General features: G+C 39.9%; 2 protein-coding genes across 3 annotated transcripts in view; both read left to right on the top strand.

Moving 5' to 3' along the window:
* The first annotated feature begins 4,848 nt into the window (after positions 1–4,848).
* On the top strand, positions 4,849–8,912 carry LOC5571611 (major facilitator superfamily domain-containing protein 8). Its single transcript, XM_001659755.2, has 5 exons — positions 4,849–5,228; positions 6,813–7,012; positions 7,072–7,730; positions 7,792–8,487; positions 8,550–8,912. Exons 2-5 carry the CDS (start codon positions 6,830–6,832, stop codon positions 8,716–8,718), a joined length of 1,707 nt encoding a protein of 568 aa, XP_001659805.1. The 5' UTR covers positions 4,849–5,228; positions 6,813–6,829; the 3' UTR covers positions 8,719–8,912.
* Positions 8,913–9,019: 107 nt separating this feature from the next.
* The window catches only part of LOC5571607 (major facilitator superfamily domain-containing protein 8), a 41,759-nt gene continuing 32,816 nt past the window's right edge, over positions 9,020–17,962 (top strand). The window contains exons 1-2 of one of the 2 annotated variants that reach the window (XM_021854188.1): positions 9,020–9,217; positions 9,273–9,919. In XM_021854188.1, the coding sequence (XP_021709880.1) occupies positions 9,035–9,217; positions 9,273–9,919 (830 nt within the window). In that variant the 5' untranslated portion in view covers positions 9,020–9,034. Of the gene's footprint in view, positions 9,218–9,272; positions 9,920–14,928; positions 15,273–15,337; positions 15,994–17,962 lie in introns of those variants that run through there. The other variant, XM_001659752.2, reaches the window with a different exon arrangement.

Here is a 17,962-nt window from a genome sequence, read left to right on the forward strand (position 1 = left end):
CATCCTCGGTTCTGCCCCACGCTCGCCAAATCGATACGTACTTGATCCGAACACCTAGCTCGCTGCGCTCCACGCCTTCTTGTACCAACCGGATTCGAAGCGAACACCATCTTTGCAGGGTTGCTGTCCGGCGTGCTTGCAATATGCCCTGCCCATCGTATCCTTCCAGCTTTGGCCACCTTCTTGATACTGGGTTCGCCGTAGAGTTGGGCGAGCTCGTGGTTCATCCTTCGCCACCCCGCTCCGTTTTCCTGCACTCCGCCAAAGATCTTCCAAAGCATTCGAAGACTCCAAGTGTTTGCAAGTCCCCCTCGAGCATCGTCCAGGTTTCATGCCCGTAGAGGACTGCCGGCCTTATGAGCGTTTGTACATGGTACATTTGGTGCGGGAATAAATCTTTTTTCATCACAGCTTTTTGAGGAGGCCATGGTAGGCCCGACTTCCACTGATGATGCGCCTCCGTATTTCCCGGCTAACGTTATTATCAGCCGTCAACAAGGATCCAAAGTAGACGAACTCGTCGACCACCTCGAACGTATCCCCGTTTATCGTAACACTACTACCTAGGCGAGCCCTGTCGCGCTCGGCCCCACCAGCTAACATGTACTTTGTCTTGGTCGCATTCACCACCAGTTCAACTTTTGCTGCCTCGAGTTTCAGGCGGGTGTACAGGTCTGCCACCTTTTCAAATGTTCGGCCGACGATGTCCATATCATCCGCGAAGCAAAAAAATTGACTGGACCTCGTAAAAATCTTACCCCGGCTGTTAAGCCCGGCTCTTTGCATGACACCTTCCATTGAACAACAGGCACCTTGTCGTATTCCCCGGCGGTATCCAAACGAACTGGAATGTTCGCCTGAAACCTTTACACAATTTTGCACTCCTTCTATCGTCGCACTTATCTTCTCGTGAGCTTCCTGGGAAAGCTGTTATCGTCCATGATTTTCCATAGCTCTACGCGGTCGATACTGTCGTATGCCGCCTTGAAATCGATGAAAAGGTTATGCGTTGGGACCTGGTATTCACGACATTTTTGGAGGATTTGTCGTACAGTAAAGATCTAGTCGGTTGTCGATCGGCCTTAACCGACTCTAGTCATCTTTGTAGCCAATTAGTTACTCATGCTGATTTTGATTCTGATCATGTCCCTGTTACATTTCAAATATCCCATGAAGCGATTCTCAACCCTATCAGCTCCACTTTCAATTATTTTCGAGCCGACTGGAATATATATATATATATGAAACATATATTGACTCTAATCTTGATGTTAACATTCTTTTTCAAACAAAACTTGATATTGACAATGCTCTTGAAACTTCTACAAATTCCATTGTTGAAGCTAGGGGCATTGCAATTCCAAAATGTGAAGTTAAATTAGAATCCGTGATTATAGACGATGATCTTGAACTCTTGATCCGCCTTAAAAACGTGAGGAGAATGCAATTCCAACGCACTCGCGATCCTGCCATGAAAATTATATGGCAGGATTTGCAGAAAGAAATCAAGAAACGTTTTGCACAATTAAGAAACAAAAATTTTGAAATTAAGATTTCTCAATTGGACCCGGGCTCTAAGCCTTTTGGAAATTATCTAAAATTTTGAAAAAAACCTCAGGAGCCAATACCGGCATTGAAAAAGGCAAACAATTCATTACTTACTAATTGCAAAAAAGCTCAAAAACTTGCTATGCAATTTGAAAGCGCGCACAATTTCAATTTAGGACTTACAAGTCCAATTGAAAATCAAGTTACTCAGGACTTCGAAAATATTCTCAATCAAGAGAACGTTTTCGAAAATTCCTGGGAGACTGATTTGGAAGAAGTGAGAACTATTATTAAAAAATCAAAAATGTGAAAGCTTCTGGCGATGATGGAATTTTCTACATCCTCATCAAGAAACTTCCAGAAAGTAGCTTATCATTCTTAGTTGATATATTTAACAAAAATCTTCAATCAGCATATTTTCCTGACAAATGGAAAAATGCTAAGGTTGTACCTTTTTTAAAACTAGACAAAAATCCTGCAGAAACTTCTAGCTATCGTCCAATTAGTTTGCTTTCCTCCATCAGTAAACTTTTTGAGAAGGTCATTTTGAACAGAATGATGGTCCACATCAACGAAAATTAAATTTTTGCCAACGAACAGTTCGGATTCCGCCATGGACATTCGACCACTCATCAACTTTTACGTGTAACAAATTTGATCCGTTCTAACAAATCTGAAGGCTGTTCTACTGGTTTTGCTATTTTAGACATAGAAAAAGCATTCGACAGTGTTTGGCATGAAGGTTTGATCGTAAAATTTAAAAAAAACTTTAATTTTCCAACATACATTGTTAGAATAATTCAAAGTTATCTGTCAAATCGTACACTTCAGGTTAATTATCGGACCTCCAGGTCTGAAAGACTTCCTGTAAGAGCTGGTGTTCCTTAAGGCAGCATTTTGGGACCAATATTATACAGTATTTTCACAAGAGTGCAATTCGGAAGCCCAAGCATGCGGTTTAGTTATTTTTCCGCATTCAATTTTTCCATTCACGCGTACAGTGTTTTGCTACGGTGGCCAAAGCCATCAGGATCGTTGACACCACCCTGAGCGTAGAAAATTTTATTTGGACGGTCGATTGAACGTCGAATTAATGAGAGGTTGCAAATGCAGAATCCGGTGAGTTTGTTCCAATATGAACCAATGCCAAAATATTATTCATAGGTGCCAGAACGTCTGCCAAACGTATCCTATGGCCTTTCCTATCCCATTAACATTCCACAATATTCCGTAACACCTATGAGAGGTCGTATAGTTCTCTGCATCTTTCTTAAGTAGGTGTTCAATTAATCATTCTTTCCCTATTCCTCAGCATTCGCAAGGACGTGGCCAGGACAGCTCTCAACTGTTTGACGATGCGTCAGTCTTGTCTAAGAGTTAAGGGTTAGTCCCAAATCTTTGACTTTGGTAACGGACGGTAAGGAGGCAACCCTCATACAACGGTTTAGGACTGTACCACCTACGAATTTGTGCGAATTGCTTAAGGTGCAATTAAAAATGAAGCAAATGTCAAAAATGAAAAAGCAGTTTTCGCCCTTGAAATCAACAAATCGGAAAAAATAAAAACAGACAGCCTTTTTGTTTTGGAAATAAAACAGCTGCATGTTTTTATTTTTTTCGATTTGTCGATTTAAACGACGAAAACTGCTTTTTCACTTTTGACATTTGCTCCATTTTTACTTGGGCCTTAATGCTAATGCTAACATTATACAATATTTTCACATCTGACTTACCTGAGTTACCTCAGGGATGTCAAAAATCCTTGTATGCGGATGACACAAGCTTCTCGCCAAAGGGCGAAGTCTGCGTGTCATCTGTAGTCGATTGCAAAAAAAAGTTTGAATATATTTTCTTCATACATGCAAAAATGGAAGATTTCTCCTAATGCTTCCAAAACTCAACTAGTAATATTCCCACAAAACCCAACAGCTCTTTATTTGAAACTTTCAAGTAGACATGTTGCCACGATGAGAGAGGTTCCAATAAATTGGTCAGATGAAGTTAAGTATCTAGGGCTCATGCTAGATAAGAATTTAACTTTCAAAAATCACATTGAGGGCATTCAATCCAAATGTAATAAATATGTAAAATATCTTTATCCCCTTATTAATAGAAAATCAAAACTTTGCCTTAAGAACAAGCTTTTGATATTCAAACAAATTTTCAGGCCAGCCATGTGGTATGCTGTACCAATATGGACTAGCTGTTGTAATACCAGGAAGAAGCTCTGCAGAGGATTCAAAACAAAATTTTGAAAATGATTCTGAAGCTTCCTCCTGGTATGGTACCAATGATTTACATAGAATATCCAATGTTGAAACATTGGAACAAATGTCAAATTAAACAATTAATAATTTCAGTCGAAAATCGTTACAATTTTCTATTGCCACGATTAATACATTAATATGTAGGTTAAGTTAGGTTAAGTAAATTGAAAACATGTTTTTTTCTCTTCTAAGCAGGTGAAATCAACTCCAAATTAGGATGATAGTGTTGTCTAATAACACAGAACACCTAGATATAAGAAATTAATGTAATGTTTGGAATGATACTAAACAAGTAATTAAAAAAAAGGGCATTTCCAAAGAACTTTCCTGATATATAAGAGAAGTTTAATTAATTCAGCAAATTACTTAGTAAGAATTTTGATGATAATATCTGTTTTGGGGATATACAGTCAGTGACATAAGTTAGTAACCAAATGCTGTTTTTCCATACAAAATGCCCAAGTTAGGGGTGCTGTATCTCAGCTTCTGGTAGTCCGAATTGGCTGAAATTGACGAACTACAAATAACTTGAAATATGGCCTATGAGGGAATTATTACATTCCAGTCATTTTACATAAAGTTTCAGAGGGTTGTTCAAAGACAAAAGTAAGTAACCGAGAGACTTCTAAATTTAATTCGAAAACTTGATCCTTCGTTTTTATACTAAATATTAGGTTTAGAAGCTATTATTTTGAAACGCAACGGAATTTTCATAATATGGTTGAAATATGTTATTCATCTTATTTATTTCATTTTCACCAATAATATTCCGACCGCTACCCTCGGTGATTGATTTGCTTAGCGTTATCACCAACACTCCCAACCACCTCACACCGCCTGTTTGATTTGTGACGTGAGCAAACATGATGTGATTGAACCTAGCTGTCATGACGGCTCGGCTAGCGTTCTTTAGTGTTTTACTTCCGAAAGGTGCAAATGTGTGAGTGATCAAACGGCGCTTTTCTTTTGTTTTTGACCGCCTCCGTCGTTTGAGCCGTTTGCTTTACTCAACGTTCCGTTCGTTCTGTTTCAGCAGTTTCAGTTGCGTTCGTGGACCCGTCTGGCACAGACGGTGGCGTGGCGTGGTGGCTTTATTTTGATACGGCTTAATACTTCCGCACACACATTCACTGCGCCACGGATCGGTTCGGTTTGGACGGCTTGTGCTATCTTTCTCTTCGAGGTGGATGCCATGAGCGACCGCTAGATAAGCTCTGTAATCGCAATTTTGTCAGTTGCTACGTTGACAAGGATAAGGAAGAAGGTCGAATATTGCGAGAATATCGGACAAGGCAAAGTGTGAGCAACGGGTTGAAATGACGATTAGGAACGGTGCTTGACTGCTGCAGCCTGTTAATATTCCCAAAAACGGGAGTAAACCCTAGGAATTTGAGTCAAGATTTATTTTTAGTTGTAAGTATAGAGGGTGTATCTGTTTTCTGTGGTACTTTGAGAGGTAAAGTAAAGCTATATGAAAGCCAATGAACGGCGCTTGTCAAAGATGGGGATAAGCCACATGAGCACGTTTCCTCAATCAACAATGAAACAATTGATGAGAGCATGCAGCTACATGAGAAACGGTATTGATCGAATTGATAGCATTTCGATATCTTATCAACAAACGACACAATAAGCTCAAGGTCAAGAATCAGGCGAAACTAAAAATGCAGCGTAACATAGAATAACCGGTTTTGAGTGTATGGTTGCATACATGACTCGTTGAAATGTTCTCCAGCTGAGAAGCAAAACTCAGACGTTCAGTGAAGCCATCTAAGTAGCGAAAACAGAGTCGCTATAGGAATCTACAAGATGTGAGGGAAACCCAAAGTGGAAGATGAGTTAGCAATCGTTACGATAATTGGGTTTCCCATAAAATAAACAATCACCCCGAAAAATCACAGCACTGCATTTTACTTGAACCATTTAGTGCATCGTGACAAAGGGTGACAATTAATTTGCCTCGTAGCGCTTTGATTAATGGAAATTGATTGAATAATTCAATTGTGAATTAAACTGCAAGGCACACGTTCCCGCTTCAATGGTGACGGCACGCTCCAGATCGTTTGCCAAGAGAATGACAGACGCTGCAGTTCACAACGTTGTGCGTTGAACTTGATCTTCTCTGCATCCAAGACGTGTGCTCTGATGGATCGTATTTGTGTTGGTATTGGGCGACGCGGTGAAACAAAACCACACTTTTATAAATAATACAGTTCTGTGTCAACAGATTGCTATGACACAAGTGGCAAATGACGAACCCATGGTAGAAGTGAAGCTTGGCTGAAGTGACGATCATGGCAAATCGCGCTATTTTTAGGTTGGTCACAATCAACATTAATCGTGCTCGATTCGAGGGGTTCTGAACTGATCGGAATGCGATGGTGGTAGTAGTGGTAGCGGCAATGGCGGAAAGACTACGGCGGTACGATATGCAGAATCGCCTTTTCCGAATGGCACTGACCTGCCACAATATGTTGTTTGTGCGAGGAAGACGGCAATAATGCGATTAGTGTTGTGCAAACATGATACAGATCATATGATAGGTCTTGGTTATGCTGTCTGGGATTGGTTAAAGGTTTATAGGGGTGTCAGTTAAAGTTTAAAGCAAAAAGGTGAAAAAGATCTTCCAATCTAATGGATTGATTTAATCACTAGCATGTACACTAGAACATTTGCAAAGTTACTTCGCTTTGCTTTGTGCTACTTCGTTCTTCACTTTCATTTATTTTTATAATGCTATCAGGATTCTTCAATATTTCAATAAGGAGTTCAAAAATTCAAATTCAAATCCGTTTCTTCTTTATGAGACTTAAGACCAGTACTTTGACTTTATGGAGAATTGAGAGTTTATGACCAGTACTTCGCTTTTATAAAGACTCATGATCGATTCTCAATTTCCGCCTTTTTGTTTGACAAAAAGCTGGTCCGTCTTCCTTGGCGTTACTCTTTAATTGATCATGTTGGTGGTTTCCTTACATTCTACATTGAATTACGCAGGTCATTTCAAAAACACAATGGACTTTCTCAAGCGATGCTTCGTCAAACGTGCCTCGACGGAGGACCTTGCCGACGGTTTGGAGACTGCTCAGGAATACACTGCTCGCTGGAACTCCATCCGAATTATTTACTACACAATGTTTCTGATGTCACTGGGTTTCAGTATAATCCTGACTGGAGTGTGGCCATACCTAGACAAGGTAATGAGATAGTTTATGTTACAAAACGCAATTCATTTATCGAAACTTTTGTATTTCAGTTAGATCCAGATGCAGGTAAGGAGTTCATGGGGTGGATTGTCAGCGCCAATCCGGTAGGACAGATGATATTCAGCCCTCTGGTTGGTTGGTGGAGTAACCGACTAGGATCCATACGGCTACCCCTCTTGGTGTCACTAGCACTGTTCTCGATTGCCAGTGGAATCTACTCTACGTTGGAGCTGTTCACCTCACACCACAAGTATTGGATGATGTATTCGCGTTTTCTCATCGGAGTCAGTTCTGCCAGTATTGCCGTCTGTCGATCGTACCTTTCGGCTGCCACAAAAGTTCGTGAGCGCACGGGTGCTGTATCGATGGTATCGCTCGCTCAAACTCTAGGGTTCATCGTTGGACCAGCTTTACAAGGTCTCGTCACTCCTTTGGGTGATCGTGGAGTTCCGTTGTTTAAGGACAAGCTATACCTCAACATGTACACCGCAACCGGGTGGATAAACGTCGTGATGGGCATCATGAACTTTTGTCTATTCTTGCCGTTCTTCTTCAAGGAGAAGCGTATAGCAGCGAAAGAAGCCATGGTTCAACAGGGAAAGGATAGCGAAAAAGAAACTTGGAAGGCTCTGAAACCGGACTACGTGTCGGCTTGGTCCTTGATTTTCGCTTTCTTCATTTTAGTGTTCAACTTTGTATTTTTGGAAACGTAAGTAGTGGATAAGCCACAACCTCCGAACAAAACATTATACTACCACTTTGATTTGCAGGTTGGCAACTCCACTAACGATGGACATGTTTGCTTGGACAAAAGCAGAAGCCTTGTATTACATGGCTTGGGTTATGGCCGTGGGAGCAATCGTCGCCAGCGCTACCTTTTTGACTATTGGACCATTGTGTAAAAAGTTCGCAGAGCACAAAGTACTACTGTGGGGAGGATTTTTCCTTATGGTCCTGGGTCGAGCTGTCTATGTCCCGATGAGTGACAGCCCACCAATGCTAGCAATTCCTCTAAATAGCACTGCACTGCATCATGCAGAACCGTATGTTTACGCCTCAAACTTTACGGAAGTTTATTCCAACCTCACAAGGGTTGAGTATGACGAGATGTCTACAGTGCCAGTGATGGAAACTGTTCAAGATGTTGAAGTATTGGGATGCCCTATCACGCAAGAATGGTGCAAGACAACTAAAGGAATGACCATCAGTCAGTTTCTCATAGGATACGCATTCACAGCGATTGGCTATCCGATTGGAGTGACTTTGATTACAACCATTTTCTCCAAGATCCTTGGTCCGAGACCGCAGGGAACCTGGATGGGAATTATGACTGGTTCAGGTTGTTTGTCACGGGCTTTGGGGCCGGTGTTCCTGTCAACTATCTATACCAAACTAGGACTGTATTGGACATTTGGTTCAACGGCGGTGATGATGGCAGCTACAATGCTGTGGCTGTGGTTGGTGCGGTAAGCTTAGAATACTCTTTTTAACTCTTAACATTTCTGACCATCAAATTCAACCCTTTCAGAGATCGTTTGATACCACCGGAGTACGAGAATCCCAATTCGGGTCAAGAGCTTCAAACTGTCACCAGCAAAAAGGATCCCAACGCCGTCGATCCTTCCGAGCTAGAGAAGCTAAATGGCAGTATTCCGCAGATGATGGAGCAACCAGAGCAACTGGAGAAACCAAGCTGAGTCTGATATTCATTAGGATTAAGTTTAGGTTAAGTAATCGAGTCGACAACTGTTTTGCACCAAAACACAGACGCACAAAGGCCCATTAGATATGTATCTTAAATAATTTCGTAAATTATTGTACCATGCAGAGAAGGATGTTACAAGGGCATCATCCAATGCTAGTTCGAATATACTTTTTACGGTGTGGACTAGTTTCAGTGTTTTTCTCAATACCATGGATGGGTGATAAAGAAAGCATTATCAGTTAATTGTTCTCCGTTCAGTACAAGCTTCAATTCACAGTCGTTCAGTGGGCTATAAACCGTTGTACGTAATGGGACTAATTCTGAAGTTGTGGTCCCTTGAGCAACCGGAAAGTGATCGAGCTCTGGGTTTGGAAACCCCACAGCAGTACAAGGAACGATGGGTATCTATCCGTGTATTCTACTGTATGGGATTTCTGCTTTACTTTGCGTTCAACGTTGTTGTTACGGGATTGTGGCCATATTTGAAGACCGTAAGTTATTTCGACTAAACGAGACTGTAATGTGTAAAACGCGTGCGCATTTCAGTTGGATCCGGATGCAGACAAAACCTATCTCACCTATCTCTTTGCGATGCCATCAATAATGCAACTGGTGTTTAGTCCGATTTTTGGTTGGTGGACAAACCGAATTTCATCGACTAGGATTCCTATCATAGTTTCTCTGGTAGCATTTATCGTCGGCCATGTCCTTTATGCCATGGTTGAAGATATACCATCCCATCGTAAGGAAATTCTGCTGTTGTCCCGCGCCATAGCCGGTTTGGCTACCATTACCAGCACTATCTACCGGGCGTACATATCTTCCGCTACAACGGTAGCCGAAAGGACTATGACCGTGTCGCATAGGAATCTAGGATTGCTAGCGGGATCTGCCTTCCAGCCGATTCTGTCCCTTTTGGGGGACAGTGAGTTACATCTGTTGGGATTCATCAAACTCAATATGTTCACATCGGTAGGATGGATAGGCGTCGCTTTGGGTTCTATCGTGTTGGCTATGATGATGCCGTGCGTGTTCAAGGAGCATCATATTGCGGTCAAAGAGATTGCGCAGAAGAGTAACGATGTGGTTATGAAGGGATCTAGTTTTTCCAATAATGACCTACATTATCCACCCATCAGTTTGACATTGATGGCGTTCGCTTTGGTGATGTTCGGCTACAAAGCAGTCCAATCGTAAGTATTCTATTACAACATTTCCATAGTTTGTTTGTTTCCAAGAGACAGGGCCTCTCTTAAAGCAAATCTTATCAGCAACTATTTTTTTTTAACGATCGAACTTTGACATGTATTCAAGATGAGAGCGGTGATCTCCAGTTTGTTTCGTGCTGGATTGTGTACATGTTCTCACTGGATTTGTACATCTTCTCACGGTGTTCCAAAAGGGGTAGAATGTCGTCATTGCTTCACTAGACGCTTTTTTAGAAAGTACCGTAAAACGGGGTAACTTTGATAGTTTTTTCGAAGAAAACTTGAATATTTTTGCATGCTGTTTCAAGGATTTACAGTTTATATTTTTAAAACAAGTACTGGTATTCTAGCTATCGATTACAGTCGATAAATTGGCAAAAGATTTATTTTGATTGGATATATAATTTTTCATATAATCGTAAGTTGGTTTTCTGTTTTGGGGTAACTTTGATAATGGAGTATGATTCGAACAAAATTGAATGAATAGCGAACATTTGTAGGGCATTGCATACCTCTAGGCGTTTAACGTTATATGGAAATTTCTGACTTAGATTACAAAAATGGTCCCAGTTTTTGAATATGCTTTTCGCTAAGAGATTTGAGACCGTATTCAAGTTCTATGATAACTAGGCTATCAAAGATAAGTGGCCAACTATTCAAAACTACATCAAATAGTGATCGTAGAACAGATTGTTTGTAAGCGTTTCGATAATGTTAAAATTGTGTAAAATTTTTAAATTCGTATAAAAAGCCTAAAATCTTCTTGATTCAAATGAAAACCGCTCTTACATGAAGTGTCATACTAATATTCTTTAGTTTTGCATTCGTTTTGCTTAACTGAATAACAGAAATTATGATATTTCGTTTAGTATGCGGTGGGTTACGCACTATCAAAGTTACCCGCATTATCAAAGTTACCCCGTTTTACGGTACCTAACTTTGATAATGGAGTATAAATCGAACGAATTGAATGAAAAACGAACATTTATAGGGCATAGCATACTTCTAGGCGTTTATCGTTTTATGGAAATTTCTGACTTAGTTTACAAAAATGGTCCCAGTTTGTGAAAATGCTTTTCACTAAGAGATTTGCGACCATATTCAAGTTCTATGATAACTAGGCTGTCAAAGATAAGTGGCCAACTATTCAAAACTACATCAAATAGTGATCGTAGAACAGATTGTTTGCAAGCGTTTCGAAAATGCTAAAATCCTATCAATTTTTAATATTCGTACATAAAGCCTCAAATTCTCTCGATTCAAATGATAACAGCTCATACATGAAGTGTCATTCTAATATTCTTTAGTTTTGCATTCGTTTTACTTAACCGATTAACATAAATTATGATATTTCGTTTAGTATGTGATGGGTAACGCACTATCAGAGTTACCCGCAGTATCAAAGATACCCCGTTTTACGGTACACAACTCTTCAACAAATATGCAAAAATTGACAAGTTAATGACTACAGTCCTTCGTTCAGATCGCTCCAATATGGGAACCTTAACGATAAACGTGCAGCTTTCCAGCAAGACCATGCTTTAGGTGGCGAAGGCGAGTCCTAAAGTTAGAGAATTTTGTATAGTTGGTACGGCTGCCCAGGATATACCGTTTATACATGTTGCCATCTTCTTCTTCTTCTGCTTTTTCTTAGCATTACGTTCTCACTAGGACAGAGCCTGCTTCACAGCTTAGTGTTCTTATTAGCACTTCCACAGTTATTGATTGAGAGCTTTTTTTGCCAAAGTTGCCATTTCGCATTCGTATATCGTGTGGCAGGTACGATTATACTTTATGCACAAGGAAGTCAAGGAAATTTCCATTACAAAAAGATCCTGAACCGAACGGGAATCGCACCCAGACACCTTCAGCATGGCTTTGATATGTGGACGCAGACTCTAACCACTCGGCTAAGGAGGGTCGCATATTCTCATACGTTACCCAAATACAAAAATGATCATTCAGTTAAAAAATGTATGTTGAGGGAACACTGAGCATGTTTTTCCAGTTGAAATGTGGCGCTAAGCAATAAAGAAGATGTAGGGTACCAATATATTTTGGACCTCTATATATTTTGGACCCCCTGGGCCATTTTCCTGCAAATTTCCCAGTTTAAATCGAAAGACCAATACAATCCGCATGCCATTTGGAAAGATAGGACTATTCCGCACTTGCATCAAGCGTTTGTGTATGGAAAATGTGTTTATTTTATCTGAAATTAATTTAATTAAATCGGTTCATCCATGCAACCGTTACAACACGTTACAGACGGAAATTGAAGACGTCAGAAATTTTTCAAATGTAAACAAAAACTTTTTTCTAATTTCTGAACTAAAAGCGTAGAATTTCTTCGCTTTTCCATTGTCAATCGATTGATTAGACTATGGGCAAGCATATTATACAACCAGTGCCGTTGACTTTGTCACCAAACGATAAAAAAATGCCGGGGGTCCAAAATATATATTTTGAGGGTCTAAAATGTATTGGTGTGTCCAAAATAATGAAAAACAGTAATCACAACTCAATAATTTTCGACGTCTTTTGGATCCTACATGACCGTATGGGAATTTTTATCTCGTAGAGGAAGTTTTTCTCTACATTTTGGTATGTTCTTTGACTTAGTTACGCTGTGCAATTAATTAATTGGGACAAAAATGTAAAATCACTTCCTTAGGGGGTCCAAAATACGACCGTTACCCTATATGGTGTTTTGTGAGTTGGTTTCAATGCAGTAATTGTAATGCGTTCTCCCCAATGCTCAACAAGATCTTGAAAATATTTTGTTTTCTACCGTAGAGCTCTGCTCTTCAGGAATTAGTTTAGTCTATTGAACATGAGCATGAGCATTGATGACCTACAATTCGAAATTGCACAAGGAACCAAGGAGTAGCTTACCATCTTCAGTATACAATTTCGAGAATCCCAAATATTATGAAGTCAATAACGGCTCCGGCCACGTCCTTACGGTAATCGAGGAAGGGAAGGAATGTTAGTGTGACATCCATTGTTACTCAAGACCGAGTATACCTCGGCATCTTCATGGTTGTCACGGAAAGGAGTTTTTGTTAGTGGGAAGGAATTAGAAGCAACACATTCTGGATTCACCTTGGTAAGTGATGTGATACATGTAACCTCAATTTAAAAACTTATCTATTTACATAGTCTTCTTCTATTCTATCATTCTTTACAAGATTATGTCGACACCACTAGTAACGAACCATTCAAAGAGTGTGTTGCGCTTCGTAAGTGATTCGATTCGTGGAACATGCACCGAAATAATCTTCTGTCAGTCTATGAAAAATATGTCGACGCTTATTATGTCGAACAATCCTAAGTTTATATGTAATTACAAGCAGAAGTGAAGGTATGTGTGCTTCAATATGTATTAGGTAATCTATGAATTATAGTACGCCGAAACCGAACCAATCAGTGCCCAAGTAACAATGAAAGCTGAACAGCAAGAGTTATTTCTGAACATTGGCTGAACAATGGTGTACAAGGCTGAACACTGTGACAGCTGAACAATAATTTTAAGAAAACTCTTATTCAGCAGTACACTCAAAGCTGAATATCAAGATGAACAAACTTTGTTCCATCCACAGTTTTTACTTTTGTTCAGCAAGCATTAATGACACTGATTGAAGGTTATATGAAGCTATAATCAAATCAACATCCATTGTCGAACAATTATCATATCGTACGGGAACAAAAATACACCAACTTAAGTTTGGGTCGTTCATGTAGGTACGTCCTGCTTATTTGAAAACCGTTTCATTAAACTTGTTAAACATCAAACCTTCCCATCACGAAGCGAACGAACTTTAAACGCACGCAGGCATTTCTTTTCTCGATAAAAAAATACCTGAATTCGGCATCGATGAACTTCGGTAACAACAAGATGAAATACTACACTCGATCACGGAGATATTTTTCATTAACTGAACGAAGTGGTATAAATAATTGGTTTTTCACTACAAACATCATAAAATTAATTGACAACAATTAAACAGATTAGAGATTATCGAGGATTCTATTTTAAAACAAAAATCACAACAAACACAACAAATGGAATACCAAATATGCATTTTATGGCAGTATGGGAGGAATCTAAAATTTCTAAAAATTACCGGGATCTCAAAAGTGCTTATTTGAGGCTGATATTCTGTACAACTCATATCGCATACTAGGCGAGTAGTCAGAAAATAATTCAGATAGAAATTTCATTGCTATTACATTATGAGGCTCATTTAAAATCTCAATGTGACTATTATGCGATCATAATTACCAATGTGACAAAACAACTTGGTATTTTTTTTTCGAATTTTCTAGAACAATCTCACAGATTTCAGATCAACTTCGAAGCTATTTGTCATTTGATGACTCTCCATTATATTAACTCCAATTTGCCAAAAATGACGAATGTGACTGTTATGCAGTTATGGGCAGTGCATATGTTCATATTGATAGCAGAACCATTGCTAACTCAAAACTTATGAACATTGACATGGGACTGATAAGCGATTACCTAAATATTGTAGATCTGCGTCAAAAATACGCCTCAAATTATGCTCATACTTTGAAAACACAAAACTTCCCACACCGCAAAGTCGTGCTATTATTTATGACTGACTGATACGGATTGATACTGATTCCACACTGGTAAATCATCTGGACTTTTTTTTTTTTGATTAGGCCAAAGCGCGTGTTTTGCTAGAAGAGAATAACAGAGAGAAGCTCCCCAAATAGTCTTGAGGGTGAAGTGATGCAGAAGGAACATCTATTTCTTTTAGTTGTTTTGTTGGAGGAAAGTTACATCCTTAAATATGTAAACCCCTAGTTTTGCTGCGCAAATGGTTCATATTATTGCAGACATTTTTTTTTTTGAATCGGATAACACAGGGTGAGGGCAGGCTTCTGTTTCACTAGGATCATAAAATCCTCAAAATCAAAAATTGCCCGATGATCGTGGGCAATTGCTTCTCTATTGATAATGATGACAGCTGATTGCTTCGCACCAGTTATTAATCGGATTCGGTGGAAGATTGTAAATTATGAGGTGATGATACTTCATTTCAAGCTGGACGTTGGTGTTTTGCAGTTCAATTTGCAGTGCGCGGAATGAAAGAAGATTACAGCGATCAGGTGTAGGACAATAATGGATGTGATTGGAAAGTTTGTCTCCTTGAAGCAGCCGGAAAATGATCGCGCTTTGGGGCTGGAAACGCCCAGTGAATACCGGGAGCGATGGATATCGATTCGGGTGATGTACTATAACGGATTTTTGATCTACGTCGCGTTCGGGATCATCACGACCTCTGTGTGGCCGTATCTGAAAAGTGTGAGGATACTCTTATATAATATGAGACGGTATTGGAAACTGTGCTTAACTGTTACTGATTGCAGTTGGATCCAGATGCAGAGAAGGCTTTCCTGACGTATGTGTTCGCAATACAATCGGTGTTGCAGCTGGTATGCAGCCCAGTTTTCGGATGGTGGAACAACAAGCTGCCTTCCGTTAGGAAACCCATGGTATTCTTCCTTGTGGCATATGTGGCTGGTCAGGTTTTGTATGCCTTGATTGAAGAGATTGGTGCTTACGAAAGGTACATGCTTGTGATTTCAAGAGGATTATTCGGAGTAGCATCCGTATCGTGTACGATCTATCGGGCTTACATGTCTTCAGCCACAACTGTTGCTGAGAGGACGCGATCTATGTCGTTTCTGTCCCTGGCGCAAACGTGCGGTCTTCTGGCAGGATCAGCCGTTCATCCACTCTTTTCCCTACTTGGTGAAGAAGGCTTTTCATTCGTCGGTTTGTTCAGAGTGAACATGTACACCGCTGTTGGATGGTTCTGCGCAGCTCTCGGATGTATTAATCTCATTCTGATGATGCCTTGCGTGTTCAAAGATCACCAAATTGCACTGAAAGAAGCGATGGCGGGTCAAAGTGCAACGGCGACCAAGGCTGTGTGGAAGTCAGCAAAGTTGAAATTTCTGCCCATCATTCTTATGGTGGCGGCTTTCGCCCTGCTGATGTTTGTGTATTCGGCTATTCAAACGTAAGTATATATTACGTAATATCGTCCTATAGGATTTTAGATGAAACTTTGTGTAGCTTATATAATGAACAATCTCATTTGTTTCTATTGTTTTCTTCCAAAATATAGAGTATTATTTTGTAAAACACTGTTAAAACAACTGTCCGTCTGTGATGCGGCTGTGCGAAAAACACTCGGTATTGAGTGCATTTTTTTTATCTGTACGCAAATTTTTACTTACATAGTTTGAACATAGTTGGAGCCTTCCTTAGCCGAGTGGTTAGAGTCCGCGGCTACAAAGCAAAGCCATGCTGAAGGTGTCTGGGTTCGATTCCCGGTCGGTCCAGGATCTTTTCGTAATGGAAATTTCCTTGACTTCCCTGGGCATAGAGTATAATCGTACCTACCACACGATATACGAATGCGAAAAATGGCAACTTTGGAAAAGAAAGCTCTCAGTTAATAACTGTGGAAGTGATCATAAGAACACTAAGCTGAGTAGTCGGCTCCATCCCAGTGGGGACGTTAATGCCAAGAAGAAGATATGCAATACCGACAGCATCTGAAATACTTTCGTACAACGACTATGGCGCAACTCAAAGAAACATAAAGGTTCACTGAGCCAAAAATACCGTTTCGATTCATATTACGGGCAGCTTCTAATTCCGGACACTCTACTTTGTATGGGAAACATTTCACATGAAATGTTTCAATTTTTACCGTTCAAGAGTTCTCACTTTCAAGGCTCGTTCTAATGAGCATTTTCCATAAATTTTTATGCAAATTTATAATGCTCAACTGCCAACTCAAGGACACTTTTGCATATAACGCGCTTTGACCAGACAAACAAATGTTCAGAAGACACCAAAACCCTATCTCTTATATTTTTCAAGTTATTAATTTATTCCACTTAATTTCGTTCCGTAGACCAATGTGCACTGGTTTATGTGACTCTTAGTTTCTTTTATAAGGCAAAATACAACACTTTTCCAAAACACCAAAAAATAACTTTTGAGAATCGATAGTATTATGAACTTTGCTGATAAGTATTGTTTTACACAGGGAGTCGATGCCAGTTATTGACCCTTTGCGTATTATGGACCCCTCAAAGAAAAACATAAAATTACACTCAAAGCAACCTTATTCCTATGAAAATCCACCGGGGGAACTTCGATTGTATTGTTAGTCAGCAGTTTCGAGCAAAATATTTAGTTTGGGGCGCATAAATACAGATATTGGAACAGTTTTGTAAATGAAACCACACAAGAGGGTCCATAATTTGCATTTCCAGGTGGGTCCATAATAGGCACGTCGGCAGCGAGCCGGATTACATGGGAATCAAATGGAGGGTCCATAATACGCAACGTCAAATTTGTCAACAGTCCTATTATGGACCCCGGGAGGGTCCATAATAGGCATTCGGACAACAGTTTTTCAAATGTATATTTCTCTGAGAAAATCGTATGATTTTGTATGTTGCATGGGTGTACTGTGAAGTAAATACATTGAACTTGTTATTAGACTCCACAAAACGTATATCCGCCTGAGATATAATTGTGGAAAGGCGTCGAGAATGAATTTCAGCTACTAAGGGGTCCATTACTAGCATTGACACCCTATAAAGTTAAAGTTCTGGGGCAAATAAGGCAAATAAATTGCCATACAAGCTGGGAAACTTGCATGCAAGTTGGCTGATACACTGAGAACAGCGTTGCGGTTGAAAATACTATATCAGAGGGTTAAATTAAATACACAACGCCACTTGATTTGTGCAGACTAAATTCGCATTTATTTAGAATATTTTGTGCATTCAATTTTACTATGGCACCATTTTTATAGTAAAAAAATACTATATCATGGTTAATAACTTGCAACAGACCAGAACCGAACCGAGGATCTGGCGATTGCCAAGCGCGAACGCTAGCCGCTCGGCTATCGACGCGGTTGGATTGAGAGGGAACAAAACGCAAATAAAAAGCGTTCATGATAG

This window comes from Aedes aegypti, chromosome 3 (genome assembly GCF_002204515.2).
Source record: "Aedes aegypti strain LVP_AGWG chromosome 3, AaegL5.0 Primary Assembly, whole genome shotgun sequence".
NCBI lineage: Eukaryota > Metazoa > Arthropoda > Insecta > Diptera > Culicidae > Aedes > Aedes aegypti.

Bases quoted from the DNA above. Each gene is read 5' to 3' on its own strand.
- LOC5571611 (XM_001659755.2), top strand. From the start codon at position 6,830: ATGGACTTTCTCAAGCGATGCTTCGTCAAACGTGCCTCGACGGAGGAC. The intron at 7,013-7,071 runs GTAATGAGATAG...TTTGTATTTCAG, and splicing joins TGTGGCCATACCTAGACAAG to TTAGATCCAGATGCAGGTAA. The intron at 7,731-7,791 runs GTAAGTAGTGGA...TTTGATTTGCAG, and splicing joins AACTTTGTATTTTTGGAAAC to GTTGGCAACTCCACTAACGA.